The following is a 24,436-nucleotide window of genomic DNA, read 5'->3' on the forward strand; positions in this document are numbered from 1 at the left end:
GAAAAATTAATGTCTCAATTACCTGGCAGTTTATATTTTGCAAAACTAGATTTGATGGAGGGTTACTTACAAATACCTGTGGATGATGAAACACAGAAATTCGTGTGTCATTAATACAATGTTTGGACTTTATGGAGCCAAAAGATTACAATTTGGGATTGCCAGTACATTAAGTTTGTTCCAGCAATACTTTGAACGATTAATTAGGAAAGCACCTAACACTGTGAACTACCTCATGGATATCACTGTCTCAGGAGAAACTCCTGAAGAGTTACTGAGCAGTTTGGAATGCATATTTAAGATTTTACGAGAAGCCAGTTTAAAATATACAAAAGGAAAGTACATCAATACTTAGGATGCATTCTGTCACAACATGACATCTGGTCAACACCACAACACATTAGAACAATTAAGAATCTTCCAGCTCCCAAAGATCTTGAGCAGTTATGTCCTGTTCTAGGACAAATTACTTATTCCAGAAAATTCATTACACATGCCTCATCCCTATGAACTGCTTCACAAACTGTTGCATAAGGGAACAAAATTAATATGGAACAATGAATACTAACATACATTTCACAAATTAAAATTAAAGTTACTAGATACCAAGTGTCTCAACACATATGATCCAACTAAAACAGTAACCAATGCAGCAGATGCTTCTGAATAGGGATTAGTGCAGTCTTATCACTTGAGACTTAACTTGGTCTAGAAACGCTGATTGTGTTTGTGTCCAAAATGCTAACTATTGCTCAGAGGAATTATAGTCAAATCAAAAAGGAACCTCTTGCTGTGGACAAAAAGTCCCATGAATACATCTACAGTCAAAGACTCATTCTACTAATGGGTCATAAGCCACTGATGGCTATAACAGTACCCAATAATATGGGTCCTTCTAGGACAACACAATGCTTACAGCAACGCACACTGCTTTCATCAAACTACAATTATGAAATATAACTTCCTGGTAGATTAAATCTGTGTGCCGGACCAAGACTCGTCCCGAGTTCGAGTCTTGGTCCGGCGCACAGTTTTAATCTGCCAGGAAGTTTCATATCGGCGCACACTCCGCTGCAGGTGACAATCTCATTCTACAATTATGAAATAGTTTATAGATACATACTGAAACACATGAACACAGATTTGCTATCATGGCTGCCAACATAGGACAAGAATTTCAATTCTTCTGCTGATGCATGTTTTGCTTTGGATATTGTATGTCAAGATACAGTTGAAAATTTTCCACTGAATGGCTAACTTGATAGCAAAACTAGAGTGAGAAGATCAATTACTACCCAAAATAAAACAACACATTCAATCTGTGTGGTCTTTAGATAAAAAGTTAAGCAATCAACCAGAAATTAAATCATATTGGAGTACACATGAGTGTCGATTGCAGAAGGGCTAAAACAAAAAGCACTTCCAATGCTACAGCAATGCCACTTGGGCATAGTAAATACCAAATACACTGCCAGTGGGCACTGATATTGGAAAAAACTTACGTAAAGACATAAATGTGATGCTGGCTAAATAATACTAAATAATAAAAAATAACAATCAGCTTCCCCACAGCAATATTTTCTGTGCCAAGTCATCAGAACCGTGGTCATATTTATACAGGTTATGCTGGGCCATTTTTAGGAAGCTACTGTCTGATTGTCAACAGATGCATTTTTTAAATCTCCCTGTATGATAAAATGTCACACATAACTTCTATGGAAACAATACAAATGGTATATTATATTTCAAAATTGCACCCTTTTACCCCAAAGCAAACAGACTCACTGAGAGATTTGCAAGAACACTGAAATCTCACATGACAAAGCTAAAACAGAAGAACAGTAAGTGTAATCCATTAGGCCTATTAATTTTCCTTTCCCAGTACAGAACCACTCCATATGAAACACAACACCCAGCAGAAAAATTGAATGAAAGATAGCAGTATACTCTAATGTCAGTCCTAAAGCAACGTGCATCCACAGACCCAGCATACAGAAAGGTTGACAACAGGAGCAACAGGTTACTCATTTTACATGCTGGCCCAAGTGATACAAACACTCAGAAATATAATGCACAGAGTCCAACTAGTAATTATGTCACATCAAGACACAGAAACCATATGAAATCAGACTGCCTGCATGGATATACAGACATAACTCCTACACAGTTTTCATTAAAAGGCTCATTTGAATCCAATGCTGCCAACTGTCTTGGGGATCAACAGCTGCAGCTAACAGTCACATTTGGTTCTTCCATCAACATCGGGACCCGCTGCAGCAAACTGTCAACATTCCAGTGTAGACAGCATACCTCACTGCCCAGACAAAGATATGCATGCTGACATGGAGGATTAGTTCAAACAACTTTCCATCATCCATGCTTTGTGTACGATTTTTCCTTGGATGCCACAAGCAAATGCAAAATTTAATGCCAATTCCTCAAAGCATTTTTTCCTGGAAGTTTAAAGTAGCTGAACATATCAATGTATGTGCAACCCTTTCAATGGCCAAAAATAAAATAAGAATCAAAAAACATGAAATATGATTAACAATGCTGAAATGTCAGAGACAAAGATACCAATGTAAAGAAAAATTCTGACAGTTAATTTCTTTTGTCAAAACTGTATACAGTTGTCACACAATGAGCTAACATGGAGATTCAGTACCAATTTAGATGGTAACTAATAATGTTAACATATATGGAGTGTGGAGAATTAGAATTTGCCCAGGGCATTATTCCACATTTATTTTACAGACTGCAATCTTACATAGAATGGCACATGATGAATTTTTATTTGCAGAATGAATCCATCAGCCTCTGGCAAGTCTGATACCACAATCTTGTGTCCATGTAAGATCATTATCCTTAACATTTTTTCTTTGTTCTGCTTTCAGAAGTTGCATTCTCTCCATTTGGTTCAGGTCTTAAGATGCAGATGCAAATGTTATTTTATGGACTTCCAAGAAACGATTAAAACAGCCGCAGACTACCACTTAAAAACAATTCCAAGAAACGATTAAAACAGCCACAGACTACCACTTAAAAACAAATTATTATATCAGAACACTTGCCGAAGTATGCATCTGGGTTGAAGACTGCTTGACATTTAGCAATTAGTTCTTGACAAAAAGCCATACACACCCATGCTTGTAATGTGAAGTGTAATAAGGACTGTACAGCGCATCAGACCAATTTAACATCTTATATTTACCATATACTGAGACTGCAAACTAGCGAAGTAAATAGAAAAGGCATAGTACACATCAAATCAGGTAAGCACAGAAAAAATCTTATCTTGATAGAGTCAGACGTTCACAAATTCAACAAATGTTAACAAATTCATTCAACAAATGTTAACAAATTCAACAAATGTTAAAATTCAGAAAGTGTGTGTACCGAGACCACTACTCTCATATAAATTACCTTCTTCAAACTATTGACAAGAAATGGGTACTTAAATGTTTTGCACAACTCTGGAGGATCACTTACAAAATCATTCCGCCACAGAAGGTGCGTGACACTGTGACCACGCAACTTCAGCTCATATATTTCTTTAACAATTGACCATATAGTTTTAATTTTGTTCTAAGATCTCTCTATTCTTTTGATGTAATGCATTGTTTTAGCTTGTCTGGAGATATAGACGAGCATTTTGTTGTATCATCTGTAGTGAAATTCTCTAGTTTATCTGTAACTGTCCCTAATATCATGATACAACTCATCCTTTCTCCCACGTGATACCCTAATACCATTAGTTATCTGAACTGGTTATTTCTAAGACAGCATTTCTCTCTGTGATTTTTGATGGAAAAGAACTGTCAAGGAAAGTAATGATAGTTCCTAGAAACATGTCATATTTCTTATTGAAGATGCTTGTACTGTAAACTTCTTGCTAAATGTGTCCTTCAAGATTGGCTTAAACTGAGTGCACTGCAAGGAGAGCCATATCTCTAAATTTTTTGTTTACTGTCTTGGTATATGACACTTCCTTGATTCCTTTCAGCATTACTGTATGTGCATCATAATCTGACTACACATTGCTATTTTTTTTAGTGTGGCCCTCACTCCTACAGAATCTATGGAAATACCATCTATAATTTTATTAAAGTTTATATGTACTGTAGTTTGAAAAGACAGTGTTTGCATCAGGTTGTATGACCCAAGTAGGGCCAGCAACCTTTTTTTTTTATTTTTAAAATTTTTCTTTACAGAAGAGAGAATCAGTTAAGTCAATATTGAAAGTCCCCAACAAATTTAACTAGCTGTCTTTTTTATGGACCGGACTTAACACCGTGTCAAATCTGGAGAGGAAAATCACGCTGTGAAATGTGTTGGCACCTGAGTTTAGATCTACTAACAGATCATCTACTTTATCTCTAATTTCCTCATATTTCAATGACACAAATATGTATAGTCAACAAAGAATGTTAATCTATTCAAACAAAATCAAATCTCAAACTATGCAAAACACCTTCCAAAGAAAAACTTTAAAATGACAAAACAAATTGGAAGTCACGAACAAAAAAATTTAAGAAACAGAAAAACAGTACACAATTCACTACTACACAGGAAATAACAGCTTTACTAAGTTATCCTCTATTTGTATCACATAGTTCATTGGGATTTAGTTCCTTCACTTCTAATTCCTTTCACTTTTTACTTTGATTCCATGATACTATTCAGTTGAAGATGACATAGATACTAAATCAACTGTGAAATTTCTAAAGAATGCGAACATTTCCTCAGGATGAACTACAATTTATGTTGTGTATTGCAATAAAAAAAAAGAAGTGTGATTGTTCTCCTTGTCTTCCAAGTACGTTATCAGACAGAAGTTTAATTTCCTAATGTAACAATGATAACAGGTGAAAACTGCCACGTTCCATTTATAATAGAGAAAAGTGTTTCCTAAGTTTGGTGCAAATGTCTGTATTGGATAAAACTTTTATAAAAGGGTAAAAGTGAAAGATTGAATCCACTCTCTGAATCCCACCACTTGATTCATGATTTATCTGAATTTTCTCTCCCAACTTTGAAAGAAAGCAAATCAGGAAACATATCCCACTTTTTCAACTTGAGTTCTTATGAGGAATGCCAAAGGAACCATTCTAGGATTCCCCAGAAGTTTTATTTAGGTTTAACCTGCACCATTTTCACCTGTTGCTTCTATTCACACACAGCTTCTAGAACATCAGTCGTAAGGTCTCAAAGTTTGGAATTCACCATTATTTATATCAATGAACCACCAGGATGAAGAAATTTGTATGGAAGATTAATCAGTTGTTTTGGGATGCATTCTATTTTCTTTAGTAGGTGGATGTCACTGAGGTTTAGTCTTATTATGAAAAGAAAAGAAAAATATACCATTATTAACTGAAGATACATAAAGTCTACACACAAGTCACTGGTCATATTTGGGACTTCTTTAATAATTGTCCGTTTTAATCACACTTTGGTGTATAATTTATAGTATTAATTGGTTCTGGCTTTCTCCCATCATCCAGTCTATTAAAACAAAATTGAAAAACATTAATAGCTTCAATTGACTTAGGCTTCGTATACAGAAAAAAATCTAATAGTATTTGCAGAGGATAATATGGCTGACAACCATAACATACTATTAAGAGTATGCTGATACAAAGCTTTTCTTCAATAAACACTAAATATGACCATGAGCTAATGGATCCCCTCTTTAGCTGAGGTGTCATCCAACTGCCACATGGTTCAGTCCCCAACACTGTCAGTTTTTTTATCTTTGTCAGTTGGAAGCTACCTGAACAAGAAGTAGAGTTGGTGTGTTAGTTGAAGGCCCTCAACAGATCTGTACTTTTATTTCACTCTTCAAACTACCGTATGGTGTGTGTCAGAGAGTATACATTGTGGCAATATTATTTTATTTTCTTCCTGTTCCATTCACGGATGACACATGGGCAGAGTGACTGTCAGTATCCCTCTCTAAATGCCCAAGTATTTTAAGCTCTTAGTCATAATACAAGACACATGTTGTAGAAAGTAATAAGTTTCTTAATTACTGGAACATAGTCACATGGGATATTCAGAGTACGGCTCTTAAAGATGAACAACCACATTCTTACAGTGACTATCTTAGAGTTCATTGCATATATCTGTGACACACTCATGCTGAACAAACAAACCTATGGAAAACTGTACAGGTCTCCTTTTAATCTTCTCTATCTATTCTATCGAGCTGAGTTGATAATGATCCAATACCAATGTACAATGCATATGAATGGGATAAATGAGGACTTTTTAATCAGTTTCCCTCATACATCAATTGCATTCCCTTGATTTTATCAACAAATCTTGGTCTGGCATTTGCCTTACCTTCTCCGTGGATAGATTTGTTTGGCCTGTCTATCTCATCTCAAACCACTCTGAACAGATACTCCAAGATATCTAATTGTTGTGATTAATTGCAGTGATATCTATGTCTATGTGTATAAACGGTATAGGACTTTAGATTCACTTTCAAATATTTCATTACATTACTTTATGTGTAAGAGCACTTAGTAGTTTGCCAGAAACCCTTCAAATCCAACTGTATACCAGTTTGAACATTCCATAAGCAGAATATGGCAATTGCTTTGTTTCTCTCTCATTTTAAATATAATATGAAAAATAGTTTTTTTTTTCAGAACTGAGGAGTTGACAATTATAAGCTCTACAAAAATAATGGAACTATGCAATGTAAAGCACTTATTTGTAAATTGTGAAAGGCCATAAATGTGCAACATCTACAGTCATTGCTCTTCCACTGCATGAGAGTAGGATGATCAAATTAAAATCTTAAACCTAAAACTAAGGCTGGAGTCAAGACACACACCTCATCTGAAATACACACAGATTCCCATTTAAATGTACTACTGTCCACTAAATGTGTTCCATTCAAACATGACAAATTGAAATTTGGTCACCATAGACACCATAACAAGAAGGCCTTTCCATCAATTAAAGGAAATTATTTTCTACATTGAAAACATTTATTGTGACTTTATATGGACATTCTGACTCAGCAGTAGGAGGAATGCCATATCAAATCATATGTATCACCATTCACAGCTCTTGCTGTCTCTCACCTACAGCCATATCTTCCCACTGTGAGCGAATCAACTGAATAAAAGAATTGTAGCTAGCAGGGGACTTGCATTATGTTCAATTTCATCATCCTAACAGGGTCTCACTGTCTGGTCTATCAGCTTACTATCTATCCCTTATTCTCATGTGTCCTGATATGCTGATATGCATCCAAATGCAGCCTCCTATACCTGTTGTTGTGTGCGAGAAAGGATTCCCATACGTTCTGCACTTTTTTTCTGTAGGGTACATATGCCAAAGGATCTGAGGAGCACTAAGAGAATTTGAGCAGATGAAAGATTTATTCCTCTATCATGTCACAATGGCTACACTGCATTCAAGATCACTTGTTGCAGGCTGATGGGCAAATTAATTTTTCACAAACAAAACAGACTGAATGCAGCTCCTTGTGATGGGCATGATACTGTCCATAACTAGTGCAAAATAGCCTTTCAATGCTGTCTTGGGGAACACAGTTCACTTATTCAAAGTGATTGACAAGACCTTACTAACTTTGCATCTAGAATAATGTGACGAGAGGAAGGTCTGTAAAACTATAGTATGTACTACTACAAAGCTAAAAATAATTCTGGGCTTCTTCAGTAGCCAGCATAGCAAATGGCTCAAACCTTGAGTTAAGGCTGATATTTGTTCCACTTCAAGTGCCACGAGGTAATATTTTGAGCAGATCCAATTTAGCCTCATCCCTTAAAGACATTTTTTGAAAGCCTGTTAAATGACTGGACAATTAATAGTGAGTCTGGAATGACAAGGATCCTATACACCAAACACACCATGAAGCTGCTGCTGCTGCTGCTGCTGCCGCCGGGAGGCAAGAAGCAACTACCAAGCCTCAGCACAGAAGAGGTTACGTACGCGACTGGTCCTGTGAGTGCCTGTAGCCCAACTAATATCTTCATAGTGAAAGTGTCGATGACCTTGAGGTGTTTATGTTTCACTAATCCATACGTCAAGCAGGTGCCAAATCTTCTGCAAATGAATAGTAGTGAAATTTAAATCCTTACTGTGGACCCATTTTTTTTGCTCAACCAAGAAAGATAATGCTTCACAATTAATTTGGATACATGAACAGTCTCTGTAGAGACACTGACGGAGCCATCCACAAATATTGTGCCTACATGTAGTGTCCAACAACTTATCAAAAACTATTAGACAATGTGACAGTTTACAATTAATTCCAAGATCTTTCACACACAGGGGTTCATGATGACACATAGGTAACTACTGGAAGAAGTGGACCAGAATTGCCAGCCTTCACAACTTAGGAAATTCACTTGTCTGCTAAGGTGTACTGTAAAGTTCCAGCAGAACAATTTCCTTTCCTTTGTCTCCAACGTGTCACATCATGCTTCACTTGATTTGGCTGATTTGATTCAGCACCAAAGACAGTCCTCACAACAACTCAATGCTGGCAATAAGGTGGCAGATCTTAGCAGAATGCTCTGCTATTGTCTAGGCCAGGCCTTCCCAACCTGTGGTCCGCAGACCCCTTAGGGGTCCGCCGGCTCTTTCTATGGGGTCCGCGGCCACCTTTCATCAAATCGTGTAAAATAATGAGTAAAATTACTGAATAAAAATGTGAAAATCAAATTCATCACTTTTTTTTGTGTGTGATCCCCAAGCAGCCTTTGCGGTTCCTAAGTGAGAACGCATACACAGTTTAGCGCCGGAGAATACGGCTTCTCTGATCGACTGTTTAGCAACAATACGGTGGTCGTTTGTGCGGCGGCTCACGGCGCTAGATGCGCTGAAACCTTTTACGCATGCGCGGAGCGAGCTCTGTCGACCAATCACAGCGCTCGCTGGCACGTATGCGGTCGCAGGCATCATTAAATGTTAAACTTGCTTTGTCAGTGCACTACCTATTTTATAAGTCGATTTTTGACCAGTTTATTACTTCTAACATGGATCGATGGCTGAAGTGAGGATCACTGAAGAAGGGTGCAGTTTCTCCATTGCCTTCACAACAAAGGAAGTTTCCAGTTAAAATGAATGAGGAGGGAGGACGACCAAAGGAAGACTTTACAAACATTTGAACATTTTTCTTTGGATTTCACGAACCCCCCCTTACACACACACACACACACACACACATGCACACGCACACACGACTGTTACGAAATTTTCATGCTCCTTACACAGCAGTAGCCAAATAGTGGAAGTGAACAGACCATAAGCAGCAGCTTGTCAACAGCGAACAGTTTGGACATGACGTTGATTGCTCTTGGAGGAAGACAGCTCCATCGTGTGAAATTTCAATTACCAAGTAATTTTAATCAGGCTATAGTGTTTTGAATGAAGTGAGTAAATCCACTAGTAAGTGTCTGGATACAATGGGAATTCAAATTGGATCGTTAATTTCAAGTTGTTTTCATTCATCTCTAAACCAAAGACTATTGATACTTCAAGGGGGGGGGGGTCATTGGGAACATGGCACTTGCATTAAGAAGCTTTCCGTTCCCATGGGTTTCGCCCTGAAATTTAAAGTTACTGTGCTCTTGACTGACTAGGGGTCCGCCATGGATTTTCGACTGAAGAAGGGGTCCACCAGCTGAAAAGGTTGGGAAGCCCTGGTCTAGGCAATATTTCCGTTCATGCTAGAAGACACCAGTTTAGTATGGTGATACAGGTGGTCTACTGTGTATCTTGGAAATACTCCTGATAGTTTCCCATATTAGCTAGTGGAGCAGTCGATATGGTTCTGGAACACTCACCACAAACATTTCTCAATCTCTTTAAAGGAGGTACTCTCAGCTTCCCTCTACTCGACTCCATACTCCATTACTTCTACACTTCAGACATGTCTGACAACACAAGTGTGGAAAAGTCTGATGGTTTTCTACCCACACTTTCAGGTTTATAATAGTTTGACGTTTTCTTTCGCATGACTATAACGGCACAGAAATATTTTAATGCACTGCTTACTGGATCTTTTGCTGCTTTGTTGCTTGTTTCTGGTTTGTTAGTAGTTTCAGGGTTTTGTATGACTGGTCTGTTGGCTAGTGGCATGGAGAATGGCTGCTTACAAGTGCACTTGAAAGAGTTCCATCAGGGAATACAATTCTGCTGTACTTTTGTGCATCCAGATACCATCATGTATGATGTGTCTGAATGTTTTCCACAATATCTGTTATTCCATCTCCTCAGTGACATTTACATTCACAGCTGATGATTATGTCCACTGCATACAGTGCTTCTGGGAGACAAATTGTTTAGTAGTGATGTACTTTGGCGTTGGTGGGATGAGATTTCTTGTTTTAAATATTCCAGATGGTTGTGTAAACTTCACACAATTTTTTGGATGAGTTATATTACTTATTTTGTCATTGAAAATGTTCTCGATAATTTCACCAAAGTATTTTGTGTGCTGACTTTGCGTCTTATGCCTGTTTTTATTTCAAGTGTTTCAGAGATGTTGCACATTAATTTTAGTTTAAAAGATTGTGTTTGTTAAAGCGTGTTGCATTTAGTTAGCTTTTTTTTTTACCCACACCACTTTCATGCAGTATATTAAACAGTATAGTACAGTCACTCAGGTCACGGCTTTTTAAAAAATGACATACGTGACAACATCCCTAACTGACTGCAGTCCTGTAGTATCATCTTCAGGTTTCACACATGTTCCACATAAGGTCAAACCCTGTGGAAAACCTGCCCAGTATTCAACTATCTTCTATTGTGTCTGTTGCTCTAACCCGGAATGAGGGCACAAAAAACTACTTTGTAAGCAATGTGCAGATGAGACAATTGTCCATAGTTTTTTGGATTTGACTTATCTTTTTTTGTGCGGAAGGTGAATCAAAATAGTTTTCCAATCTACTACATCACTCTCCCACATTGATAGCTTGTAGTCTGTCAACCACAATTTTGCCTCCTATCTCTAGCATCTCAGCAACTCTGTGTGTTAATTATGTTATTTTATTAATTGAAATTACATCAGTAATAATTGATTGATATAGGCCTATTTAAATAATTTTTGAAGTACTGGAATAAATTCATTCCAAAACAAGGCAGAGTGAGAGTTGTTATGAAGTACTGTCAGTAGAAGCAAAAAACACACTATATGTAACTGGAATATGGATAGCACTTAACACACAGGAAACAGCAGTTTGTTTAGACTTCGTAAAAAAAGAAAAATTATAATACAGAAATGAAATTTGCTGAAGTGCTGCTTTCTAGTATTGTGCCAGTGATTATTGTCTCAAGCAAATTAAATGACAGAAGCAAACACACACTTTCTTTAGGCTCCAGAATGAAGTAGTGCACTTTCCATGTAGAACGCCTACACTTAGTTTCATACTGGTTTTGCATCATTTGCAGATGGGGGAAAAAAAGGAAGAGCAGGGGGCTGACAGCACTGCAGAAGTTGTCAGGCAAATTCTGTATGATGACTTGTAGAAAGCAAGTGTAGATGAACTGTTAACCCTTATTGAAAGCAGTGGTATCAAAACCCTAAACTGTTCTGTACGTTACTGTGGGAATTTCCTTAGATGATTAACAGCAGCATACATTAAAAGTGTTGTGGAAATATAATCCTGAAACTGATGTGGCACAAACATTCTACATTTCAAGCATTATTAAGAACTAAAAAATGACATAGTTTTCATTTGAATAAATCATTGCTTTGTTCCAGATGTATAGGGTTCTAAATACCTTGATGCTTTTTGTCCAGGTCTCCTCGGACACTATTAAATAATTACAGCAGACTCAGGACAATGTAGCTGCAAATACATAATGTTCCTTTAATTGATGCTCTAATGATGTACTATTTCACTTGCTGTACTCCACATGGACTAGGTGCTTCTCATCTTATGTTGTGTTTAGGTGGACTCAAGAAATGCTGAATTCATTATGGGTGCCTAAAAAGGAAATATAGTCCTCATAAAAGTGGTTTCGGCTGAGGGTAAGCATGTAAAGGGCCAGATGAGTTGGCTTTTTATGCAAGGAGAGGATGAGCTTTAAGTTTATTAGTGGAGCTGTATTTCTTCATTTTCATTGTAAACTTTAGGTGTTGTGAATACTATTACATTAATCTTTCATGGGCATCACACCAGATACACATAGGTAACTGTAAAAACATCTTGACATTAATTGGAGTCCTGTCCAAATTGATTTGTGTTTATATTAGAGTTACAAAAGAAAAAAATCTCTTTTTTTTCTGTTCATTTGCATAATTATTTTTGTGATTGTTTCACCAAGGTCAGACTGGACAGTGATACAACAGAAATGCATGGTATTGTTTCTGCACAATAGAACTGGAAGCCATGGGAAAGGGTCCAAGCAAATACCCTTCAGATGGCACCTTGAAGCTGGCTTTCAGCCAAGACTACAGACTGGGAGCTATACCAAAGGCAGAAGTTGACATACAGCATGTGGGTGACCAGTGCTCTGATAGAGGTCACCAACTTATTGATGGCAAGGAGGAAGAGTAACACTCAGCATGGAGCCCTCTGGGCCACCGTTTTCTTGGAGCAATGGTGAGCTGGGTGATTGACCAACTCTAACCCAAAACAACCAGTGAGATAAAAACTGCAAAATAAAAATCTGGAGATAGACTCGAAAGCCCAAGTCATGGAGGTTGAGTAAAATGGCATGGTGCCAAATGGTGTCATATGCCTTACGTAGGCTGAGAAGACTGCAATGAGGTGTTGGCATTTAGAAAAAGTCTGTTGGAGTGCTGTTTCCCACCTAACCAGATGGACCCCTGTAGCTCATACTTTCCAGATATCACAATGATAGGGGGACAGAAGGCCCCATGATTTTAGAACTCAAAATAAATCATTGGGTTACCATCCATCATCTCAAGCAGTTTGCAGAGCATGTTGCAGTCAGTAGATGTCAATGGACGTTTGGTTTTGCGTCTGGTTTACGGATTGAAAAGATGATACTATCTAACCACTACAGAAGCAAAATAGTTTCTAGTCAAATATAGTTCAGGACTCAGAAGATAGCGACTTTGAGTAATATTCAGATGTTGGCTCATCTGATTATGAACTGAATCAGGGCCTGGAACCATATTGTGTGACGAGTCAAGAGACTGAAGCAGTTCCCTGTCAATGAATGGCTGATTGTATGGGATGATTCTCATTAATGTTTAAAAACTCCTGACAAGCTGTAGATGATGCTGAGACAAGTAATTTTATATAAAACATATGCAGCCATAAATGTCAGGAAATACCCCAAAAGCGGATGGAAAATTTTGAACACGTGCTTTCACCAGACGACTTACCTCACCATTTGTGCAGTGGTTGGTCTTGGTGATCCTACCCTTTCTGGTTGGGAACAATGCTATACATCAATCCGCTAGTGTATTCTGTTTGCATTCTTGCATTACCCAATGTGATACAGTAGAGCTCATGGTAGTGGTAATATAACATTGTGATGAATCAGTTTACATTTACGAAAATAGAGTACCCTAGCAGAGCAATGTGTAGTGCAGACCCTACCAACGAGGATAGGATTGACAAACCCACTCCCCACTTGCTGCACTTGTGGCAAGGTACATCATCTGGTGACATCACACATTCAACATTTGTCATGCACTTTTGAGATATTTCCCAACATTTGTTGGGAAATATAAGGCACATTCCCATGTGCCTTATATTAAATTATTTCAGTATCCTTTACATCACTTTGGGGGTTTTTAGGCATTAATAAGAATCACCCTTTATAATTTGGCTTGACAGAGGTAAAGGATGGGAGGATGTCTTCAACTTGTCTTCATGCATTTCAAAGGTTGCCTGGTAAGAACAGGACACCAATGAATTCACAAAGTGGTTCACAAGGCATTTGGCAAGAACTGATCCATCTGTAGATATACCAACATGAAGGAGGAGGTCTGGGACAATTCATCTCTGGCAGCCCAGTAGACTATGGTGCTTGGCCCATACTTGGTATGGAGAGGCATATGTTCCTAAGAGGGAGATTTAACACTCCCAACATTTCTTCTTACTGCAGTTAATTAGATGGTAAGCTTTAGCATGGAGCTGCCTAAAAGATGATGTGGGGCTGTGAAGGATGTCACATGGGACAGTGCAGGGCCCTTTGACAATCATGAATAGCTGTTGCAATGTCTCTGGCCCATCATGACAAAAGCAGATAGCAGAGTGGACCTGCAGAAAGGCAGACAGGAGTTCTAGCAGTGCGAGCGATCACACTGGAGATTGGAGTAGTCTCCCACAACCTCATCACCAATGCTATCTGACAGAGGAGATGAAGGTGACTTCAGAGGTTCTTTGAAGAGCCCACCATATTATGTGGACCATTACGCAGTGACAAGGAAGTGACAAGATCACCGGAAAGTGGCCACAGTCACGAAGATCGACATACAGTGAACACTGTAGCGAAGCCACGGCATTGAGAGAAGAAACTGTGAGATCGATAGTCGAAAAGGTGTCATAAGTGGTACTATGAGTACAGTCATTGTGGAGAGACACGTCAGGATTGGAAAGAAGCTGGTCAGCCAGAAGGTCCCTGCCAGATGAGGTGGCCCTTCCCCACAGTGCACCGAAATCCTCAAGTAGGTGAAAGGGAGGGAGAGTTGTTCGATTAAGGTGGTAATCTCAAAGTAAGAAATTGCCCTGCCTTGAGGTAAATAAACATTACAAACGGTTATAACTTGTGTTTTTTGCATCACACTGCTCTTGCTTTCAATGCGCTATGGAGGGGAATCCACTCACAGCATTTGTGTGAACAAATGTGGAGAACCCTCCAGATGCTCTCTTGGGAATGCTCGGTAACCTCGAAGGGTTGGAGAATCATCATCAGTGAAGTGTTTGTTGGAGAGCAACATAGATCACATAACAAGAAGAAATTAGTAGTTGTTCTGGTAGGTAATAGTAATATGTACTGCAAGTATATTAGATCACCGCATTGTGGGTGTACCACTTAGGTGTAAAGGGGACAGAACAGGTCAAGCCCCAGGATCACTGTCTGTCACTGGTGTGGGTGAACAACGACAAACATTAGTTTGGAGTGTGATGATGTACAGAGAGGATCTGCCGCTGCTGGAGGTCAACCAGAGTAGACTTCTCCCAAGATTTCTTCTTCACAACTTTTGCCAGTCGAGAATCTTGTGAGGACTTATGCACTGTGGGTGTAGGAACAGAAGAACACTGGGCAGCCCTGGGACCCACAGTACATGGCTCCCTCAGCCACTGGTTGGTGTCAGGTTGCTGGTCTGCAGATGTCTGGGGAGAGGGATTTCAGAAGGAGCCAAGTCTCAATTAACACTGAAGGCGTATGCTGCTTTTCCAGCTAGATGCTGGGAGTGGTTACCAAAGATGGTGCTGCAGGTGCCACTAGAGAGGGCAACTGATTGCCCCCACAGTCAAGTTTATTTTGGTGACTAACAGAGGTCAAGAAGTAGGGAGTAAATACGTTGGCAGGTACTAATGATGACCTTGTCACAGTAGTGGCTGAAGCTGAGACTGCATACAAATGATAATATTTTTTTGAATTCCAAATTATGGGAGGTAATTCTGGATCTTGCATTTCTTGATTACAGCAGCACTCTTCAGGGAACAGGAAGGATGGTCGCTGCCACAACTGACACAGACAGGTGGTAGCACATGTGACATTTTTGTGAAGTGACTGGCCACAGTCTTCACAAATAAGGTCATGTGTACACTGGGAAGACATACACCCAAGCACTGGCATTTAAAGTGCGAAATATGGCTTCGGATGACAGCAGTAAATCATATTTTGACTTCCTCTGGAAGTTAATTCTGCTCAAAAGTGAGGATAAATACGCCAGTGTCTACTTTGCAGTGAAACAGGCCTCGATGCACATGACATACACAATGGATCCATTGTCTCTCCACGTGTTTTCACAGCTCTTCTTCCATCTACAGCATTAGATCCCGGTGAATAACTAATCACTATACCATGTTTAGGTTCTTTGGGATGTTATGGTAACAGGTACATTACCAAGTAGATTTGCAATGTTATCTACAAAGAACATTGACACAGAAAAGGACACTGTTCACGTACACACCAGGAGCTGACAGGAGTAGTGTCTGCAAGTCACATGGTTTTGTTTTCCTCCCATGGCATGGCCAAGGAGAGTAGGTTTCTAGGGTTGCAATGATCTACCCTACACTGAACTGCGGTCAGTCTGAAGAGATTATCAGAGCCTCATGGCCATCACCTGATAGCTTTGGTTATTTTATGAATTCAAATACTTGCTATGGTGCTGCCTACTCCAAACAAAGTGCCATTTAGCCAGAGCAAAGGTCACTTGGTGTAATGGCCAGTGCTCAGTGGCATGGTGCCCCCAAGAAGACAGGCATCCACTCCTCAACATGCCTGGGGAAGTGACAGCTTGGGCACCCACAGTATGATCCCTATGTTGTCAGGGGCAAACACTGTATGGGTACCTGACGACCCTTACATGGATTAAGCTTAATGGCACGAGGAGAACTAAAAAATTGTATGTTCATTAATGTTAACACTACTTATGTATACATATTCCGTAAACTAATTTGTTCCGCATCATTTCGATAAAAGAATCATTCAAATGATCTATGGAACACGTAATTAATTATTATTAAATTTTCTATGTAACACGTAACTTACTGCCACAAGTGAACTGGGTGAGCTTTCCATCAGGGACTGCACATTCTGTAAAAGAATTTTGAAAAGGTGGATGTCAAACCCAGATGTGGAGACTGATAACTGAAATATATGGTGTAAAATGAAAGGAACAAAGTGAGAAAAGCCATAACTGACATCCTACAAGTATGTTAGGTTCTCAGCAGGAAATCTAATAGAGAATAAGTCTGAGAAAAGATATAGTCATACAGTAAAACTGCTGATGTGGGGATGCACAAGTTCTTGGCAGATTTATAAGGAAAATGGACAACTACCAATCTCAGTGCTAAATGGAAGTTAGCTAATGTCAGAGGAACTAGTAAATGCGTACACAACCCACGATGTGTATATTGCTTACTGGAGACACTTAACTGCTCACTGAACCCATGCTCTGCTCAACTAGTCAGCTGGTAAACAAGAGCAGTAGTGAGTTCATTATTCAGCTCACTGAACTCTGACACAGGCATATTTAGCCAGCTCATCAGAGGCAAACTGGTGCAAGCTGAACTATGCAATGCACAACATTATTCGTAGCACACATACTACATCTAACTTTGGAAAAGCAATGTACTTTAATTTTCAGTAACAAAATTTACAAAATATAATATATAATTTATATTACGCTGAGAAGATCTAATTGGCATCACAGTGACTTGTTTTCACATGTTTTAACAACCAACTAATACTTATATAGTAAGACAGAAACTGAGGGGGGAAAATGGCAGAAATAAGCTACACTACTGTAGAAGAAACCATTTTGGAATTTTTCTGAAGTAATTTAATGAAATCATAGAAAACCTTATTCAAAGTGATTGAGGTGAGCTATATAGATCAGAAAAGCAGTTTAAATAACTGTGAATGATGTGAATAAAGACTATCAATCTGGTAGTCATTTTGCGAATGAGAAACACACCAGGACACTGCTTCGTAAATGAAGATGAACACTTGATTCCATGTTCTGTACAAAACTTTGAAGGTGGCTACAGTTCACGTTCCCTTATTGCTTGAAACTCCTGTGGATATAAGTCTCCCATTACTACATTCAGATTTCCCTGCAGTGTTACAAATTATATCTGAATTTTTGTTGTTCACAATGTTCCTACAAGCATAGGCACCCAGTTAAATTATTTGTGTAACTGTTTGAAGTGTTAGAAAACTGAGCTAACAATAACCACAAATTAATTGATGAAATACAGCAGCCAGCCACTTTTTATACAGTGTTATTTATGCTTAGAGGCCGGCTGTTCTACATCTACATCTACATTTATACTCCGCAAGCCACCTAACGGTGTGTGGCGGAGGGCACTTTATGTGCCATTGTCATTACCTCCCTTTCCTGTTCCAGTCGCGTACGGTTCGCGGGAAGAATGACTGCCGGAAAGCCTCCGTGCACGCTTGAATCTCTCTAATTTTACATTCGTGATCTCCTCGGGAGGTATAAGCAGGGGGAAGCAATACATTCAATACCTCATCCAGAAATGCACCCTCTCGAAACCTGGACAGCAAGCTACACCGCGACGCAGTGCGCCTCTCTTGCAGAGTCTGCCACTTGAGCTTGCTAAACATCTCCATAACGCTATCACACTTACCAAATAACCCTGCGATGAAACACGGTGCTCTTCTTTGGATCTTCTCTATCTCCTCTGCCCTGGTACGGATCCCATACTGATGAGCAATACTCAAGTATAGGCCAAACGAGTGTTTTGTAAGCCACCTCCTTTGTTGATGGACTACATTTTCTAAGGACTCTCCCAATGAATGTTGTGCTGTGAGAAGTAATTTAATCTACAGCCACTCTACCAAACCACCATTAACATGGATAAATCAATGTTAGCTGCAAATATTTCCCTAACCAAATGAGAATAACAAGCATTACCAAAGGAAAGAGAGAATAAATAACACTTCCTGCAACTAATTATTCCAACAGATCTATGATATTAACTGGCATGCTTACAGAAATGAAATAAAATACACCAGAGCACATCAAAATTAAGAATTGCATTAATTTCTCATTACTGTGAAATGATGAACAATGAGCAATGAAATTAAATACAGAGTTTACCTATTTACCGCCTGTGATACAGTTACTGTCAAACTTCATAATGTAAATCAGGAACAAAACACATTCCATCTTAAATCAGGAATAGAAAACACACTACTACTTTTTACAATTATCAGTACATGAAATACTAATTGTTTCTGTACAACTTGAATCCAAGGTTTCATATATAGATTTCAACCATTAGCTGGTCCCTGTACTACACTTTTGAGCTTTGCAGATATTTCATAAAGCTAGATTTCTGAAAAGCATTTGTCATGGTCCTCCCACCACAGACTGTTACCGAAGGTATGGGCAATCAGAATAGGTTCCCAGATATGTAAATGGCGTTCAAACTTCTTAAATAACAGAGTCCAGCACATTGCTCTTGATAGTGAGTGTTCATCAGAGACAAGTGTATCATCAGGAATGCCCCAGCAAAGTGTAACAAGACAGTTGTTATTTTCTACATACATGAATGATCTTACGAGTATGGTGAGCAGCAAACTGCAGCTATTTGTTGTTGATCCTGTGGTGCATGGGAAGATGTCACCATTGAGTGACTGTGGGAAGATACGAGAAGACATACACAAAATTTCTAGTTGGTGTGATAAATGGCAGCTAGCTCTAAATATAGAAAAATGTAAGTTAATGTAGATGAGTAGGAAAAACAAATCCATTATGTTCAAATACAACACTAGTAGTGTGCTGCTTGACACAGTCACATCAGTTAAATATCTAGGCATTATGTTGCAATGCGATATGAAATGGAAAGATCATGTTAAGGACTGTAGGGAGTGAAGGCGAGGCTCAACTTCAGTTTCCAGGGAGAATTTTAGGAAAGTGGGGTTCATCTGTAAAGGAGGTTGACTATAGAACGCTAATCGATTCATTCTTGAGTACTGCTGAAGTGTTTGGATTCCACACAAAGTCAGACTGAAGGAAGACATTGAAGCAATTCACAGGCAGATGGCTAGTTTTGTTACCAGTAGGTTCAAACAACACATAAGTATTACAAACATGCTTCAGGAACTCAAATAGAAATCCCTGGAAGAAAGGCAAGGTTCTTCTTGAGAAAGTTTAGAGAACCGGTATTTGAAGCTGTCTGCAGAAGGATTCTACTGCCACTAACGTACATTTCATTTAAGGCATATGAAGTAAGATAAGAGAAATTAGAACTCGTACAGAGGCATATAAAGTGTCTTTTTTTTCTTACCTCTGTTTGTGAGGGGAACAGTATAGGAAATGACTGGTACTGGTAGAAGGTGCCCTCCACGATGCACCATAAGGTGGCTTGTGGAGTATAGATATAGATGCAGATGTACATGAAGTAGTGAAGAATATTGGCAGCACAGGGAATTCACTACTTCGTAATACGTCTGTGTCAGGTACAGAAATGTATAAACTTAATTTGATATACTAGTTTGTTCAAAATGATTATTAACCACATTACATTCATTTTCCACGCAAACTATTCCAGTCCCAAACTTCAAAATTTACCTCTGTTGTAACTAAAATGCACTGTATTTTATCTATTGAGCAAATAGTATGGATCTCTAATACAGCCATAGCTGAACACATTAACACTATGTGAATTATAGGAAAGAAAATTTATATTGGTTGGAAATTACGATTCTGCAAGAAAATTCTCCATATTGTTCGAAGTGTGTGAACAGTAACAAAAATTTAGATCTTTATGAAACAATGTCACAAAACTTGAAGTACCATGAATAATAATCTATGTGCAACAAGAAATAAAATACTTGCAAACGAGTATTTTATATAAAATATTATATCGATGTTAACAGCAATGCTGTTCCCAAAATATACATACTCTCATGATACTCTTCTCGGATCTGCAGCCAGGTCTTTATGCCAAGTTGACAATGTAGCGTCTCACCTGTAGGTGACAGGTAGTTCGATTGTCAAAATATTGTGTCACCTTGACTTGAAAATCTGGCTCCAAACTCGAGAAGAGTATCACAAATTATTTTGCTAAAAAGGCCTATGAATTCATAATACATACTCCTATTCGTTTAGTATGCATAACAACAAAAATATAGCTGACAACAAGGGGCTTATTTGGCCAGGACTTTGTTAGAGGAACTACACTAACATTCACTTAAAGTGACAGGCAAATCAGGGTAAATTGTATATCAATGATTGTAAGAATTTTTGAAACTGAATTTAGTACATTCTGGGACATATTTGTCCACTTCCTTGGGGATGCAGTCTGGGAAGTGTTAACTGACACAGGCAGGATGAAAACTGAGGCCAGCTGTTTATCACAGCATCTACCTCCACAATTCAAAATAGTGGTTCACTGCTGTGAAAGTCTGTACAAATTTTCTTTGTGTTGATCTATGTCAACGTTAACACAAAGGGAAATTCAACTAATGCAAAAGGGGAATTAACTACATATCAAGAAATTAAACATAAACCTGAAATGTTTATCACTCCTCAAATTATGTAATGAATATAACTGGGCTCAGGCTGAACACTTTGAACACCTTCCGTATGCTACCCACAAATAGAACCTCAAGAAAGAAATGCACTTCCCTCCAGTGTCACTTCCCTCCAGGCTGGTCTTTTCAATGAAGTTGAGGGGCTAATAAAATGCCATGTCAGTGAATAAAAATGATCAGTGCTTAACACAGTAAACCTGTACCAACATATATTAAGTGCTCTGGCTGTGTATCTGTAACCTCACCTAATCTGTCCAGCATATCATCACACTTCAACTGGAGTGGACGACTCCAAAATGAGTCTTTGGAAGATACAGATTGCCTGGGAATAAGAGACTTTTTAGAGCCTTTTCATTTGCTAAGTAAAGGACAGTTGGACATATTTCTTAGCTTCAAATTGCACTTTTTTATGTTCTCTAACTTGCAAAGATCCTTCGTTCTCACAAGGAAGTGAATCATCCCACAGCACTCATTATTGTTACAGATTCACATATGCAGGTTATTCAATTCTATCACAAACAGTGCAACTGGAATCAACTGGTTTTGTCGTCCTAGATCCGAGACGTAGCCAATGCCTTTTTCAGCCATTTTTGAAGTTACTATTACACAACTCTTGTGGAAATAAAGAGATTATGGATAGCCGTTTGTACAACTGCATGCACCATCTGCCACTTTCTTTCAGACTTTGTACTAAATTCTCAACTAATGCATGTCAGTGTCATCAAATTCTGCTCTCTTAAATGAATTGCAACCATAGGTTCCTATCACAGAGTTAACAACACAGGTGAAATACTTTATTCCAATGTGTTCAAGTTTTGTCATTAAATATTCTCTGAAGTGAGGTGTTGACTATCTAGCAGACTACAAAACATCTTTGTAAGAGTCATTCTCATAACTGCTAAATTAAAAGTATTTCATAATGTCCTGCAGCACAAAAAAGTAAGTAAAATGAAATTTGCTGTTCTCCTCATCTGGTTTCTTATTCATGTGCTATTCAAGACTTTAAATTTCCTTACATCATGATCCTTTGGCTGAAGGTAAAGTGTCATCAAATTAACAATTCATCCCTGCTATCACCATTTTGTTCTTGATATTTGTTCAATAAGATTTAACATCTGACATACAAAACCCCTGGAACCCCCTCACTGGTTCATCTTATTGCATTGTTTTCGAAGCACGAAATTTGCTTTCTCCAAGTTGCACTTTGCAACACGTTTAAAGGCTCACTTTTTTTAACTCTTGTAATTGTCTCCAAATCATGACAAAGAAGTTTTGAAATATAGCTCAAAGGTGCCTAAAATCTTTCTCTATAAGGCTCTGCAACATAACTTTTGCACTCAGTGAAGCTTCAAATAGCAAGGTGTCAACACACGCGGAAAAAAAAAAGGGACACAGCTCAGAAGTGAATATGATGTGTAAGGTGGCTGAATGATGTCACGTTGGCACCAAATTTCACCACACTTCTGTCCAATGTCACTGAGGATGTCACACACATGGGAAGGTCATCACACCCCCTTACCCATATTTCACGCCTTCTTTCGAAGCCTCTGCAATAGAGGTCAGAACAGCGACACCCAGCATTGAAATCACACAGATGAGTGGCCAAGGAAAACATTTCAAACACACTGACATTCAGAATCGAAATGAAAAGCCTCAAGAGGAAGCATAAAGGGTGTCAAAGAAACCACCACTTCCGCAGAGGTGTTGATTCCCACACAGTTCACAGTCAGAAACCACAGTTCAAAGTGTGATGCGCAACAGGACAATGATCTTGACAAAGTTCAACACTGTTGACGCCCTCTGAGCAATTCACCTTGTTAGAGAGGTGTGAATTGTCCAGGGGATGTGAGCAGTGTCAAAAGTTGTCAAAAACATCGTCCTGTCACTCACCACACCGTGGATTGATGTTTCCATCCATGAAATTTATGGGAATCACTGCCCCAAGGGTAGAGGTGGTTTCACTCACACCGCTTATGCCAACTCCTGGGGTCTCTTTGCGTTGATTCTGAGCAGTGGTGCACCTGAAAAGTTTTCCGCAACCACCCATTAGAAAATCATGTGATTTCTATGCTGGGCATTGTGGTTCTGATCACCATCACAGAGGCATTAAAAGAAGGAGGTGAAATGTGGGTAAGAGGAGGTGTGACTAATTTCCCACTGGGTGACACACCCACAGTACACATCACTTGAACTTCTGAGCTCTGAACCTTTTTTTTTTTTTTTTTCCCCCACGTGCTAACAACTTGCTGTCTGAAGCATCGATGAGCCCAAGGTGATGTCGCAAAGCACCACCACACTTCTGCACCACTACTGACGAAGGTTGTAAGCACCTATGAGGTAACGTTGAAACTTCTGTGTCACAATGGGAGAGAATTACAGTGTTTCAAAACTGTGACCCTTTAACTGTATTGCACAGTGTATTTGTATCTTCACATGGGTTATGTAAAGGTCAATCAAATTTGATAGCCATTCCAAACTAACTGAATGGTAGAAGACAAATACAGCAGAGTCCCACAAATCCGAACGTTTGGTTAATCCGAACATGAAAAATGTTAATCTAAGTATGGAAAACTGTGCAGTAAATTGCCGTATATACACACTATTTTAATTTACACAATGCAGTAAACCAATATTAGAAAAATTGGCAGGAAAACATTAGGTTTAAACAATGCATAACAATGCAATAAAAGCTGTCAAACTTACTAAAATACAGCGGACTTTTTAGATGACAAAAACTCAGTCATTGTTTTTTGGCATAATTAAGACAATCTGTTATATGACGCATAGTTGCACCATCGCCTCAAACATCAAATCAGCAGGTGTAGCAGTAGGCTGTTGCTCCAAATAACATAGCACGAGGTCAAGGGCTTCTGTTGCGTCACTGTGTGTAGCTTTCACACTCATTGTCACTTCCGTCATAGCAGTCAACTTCCTCCGGGTCTTGAGTCACAGCAGCTACTAAATCAGTGTCAGTAATGTTCTCCACACATACCCCATCCACTGCCATCCACTCATTTATGTCTCCTTCACTAGCTTCTTCACATCCAGGAATTGTTTGTATCATTTGTAGTAGATTTTCCTCTTCATTTTCAACTAGGATGTCCTGAAATTCAAGAGATGTCCACAGTTTTCTCCGCGATTTTCTCAGAGTATTTTCTGAAATATTCTGCCGTGCCTCAACGGCCCAATAAACATCATCCTTCACATTGGTCTTTTTTATTTTGTC

General features: G+C 38.8%; 1 protein-coding gene across 14 annotated transcripts in view; it reads right to left on the reverse strand.

Moving 5' to 3' along the window:
• The window catches only part of LOC124554703 (CTTNBP2 N-terminal-like protein), a 222,296-nt gene that overhangs the window by 180,245 nt on the left and 17,615 nt on the right, over positions 1-24,436 (reverse strand). For 10 of the 14 annotated variants that reach the window (XM_047128326.1, XM_047128327.1, XM_047128336.1 and 7 more), the window contains exon 2: positions 16,693-16,737. The exons of the other annotated variants lie outside the window; for them this stretch is intronic. In XM_047128326.1, coding sequence (XP_046984282.1) covers positions 16,693-16,737 — 45 coding nt within the window. The remainder of the gene's footprint in view (positions 1-16,692; positions 16,738-24,436) is intronic. 14 annotated transcript variants of the gene reach the window in all.

This window comes from Schistocerca americana, chromosome X, assembly GCF_021461395.2.
Source record: "Schistocerca americana isolate TAMUIC-IGC-003095 chromosome X, iqSchAmer2.1, whole genome shotgun sequence".
Taxonomy (NCBI): Eukaryota; Metazoa; Arthropoda; class Insecta; order Orthoptera; family Acrididae; genus Schistocerca; species Schistocerca americana.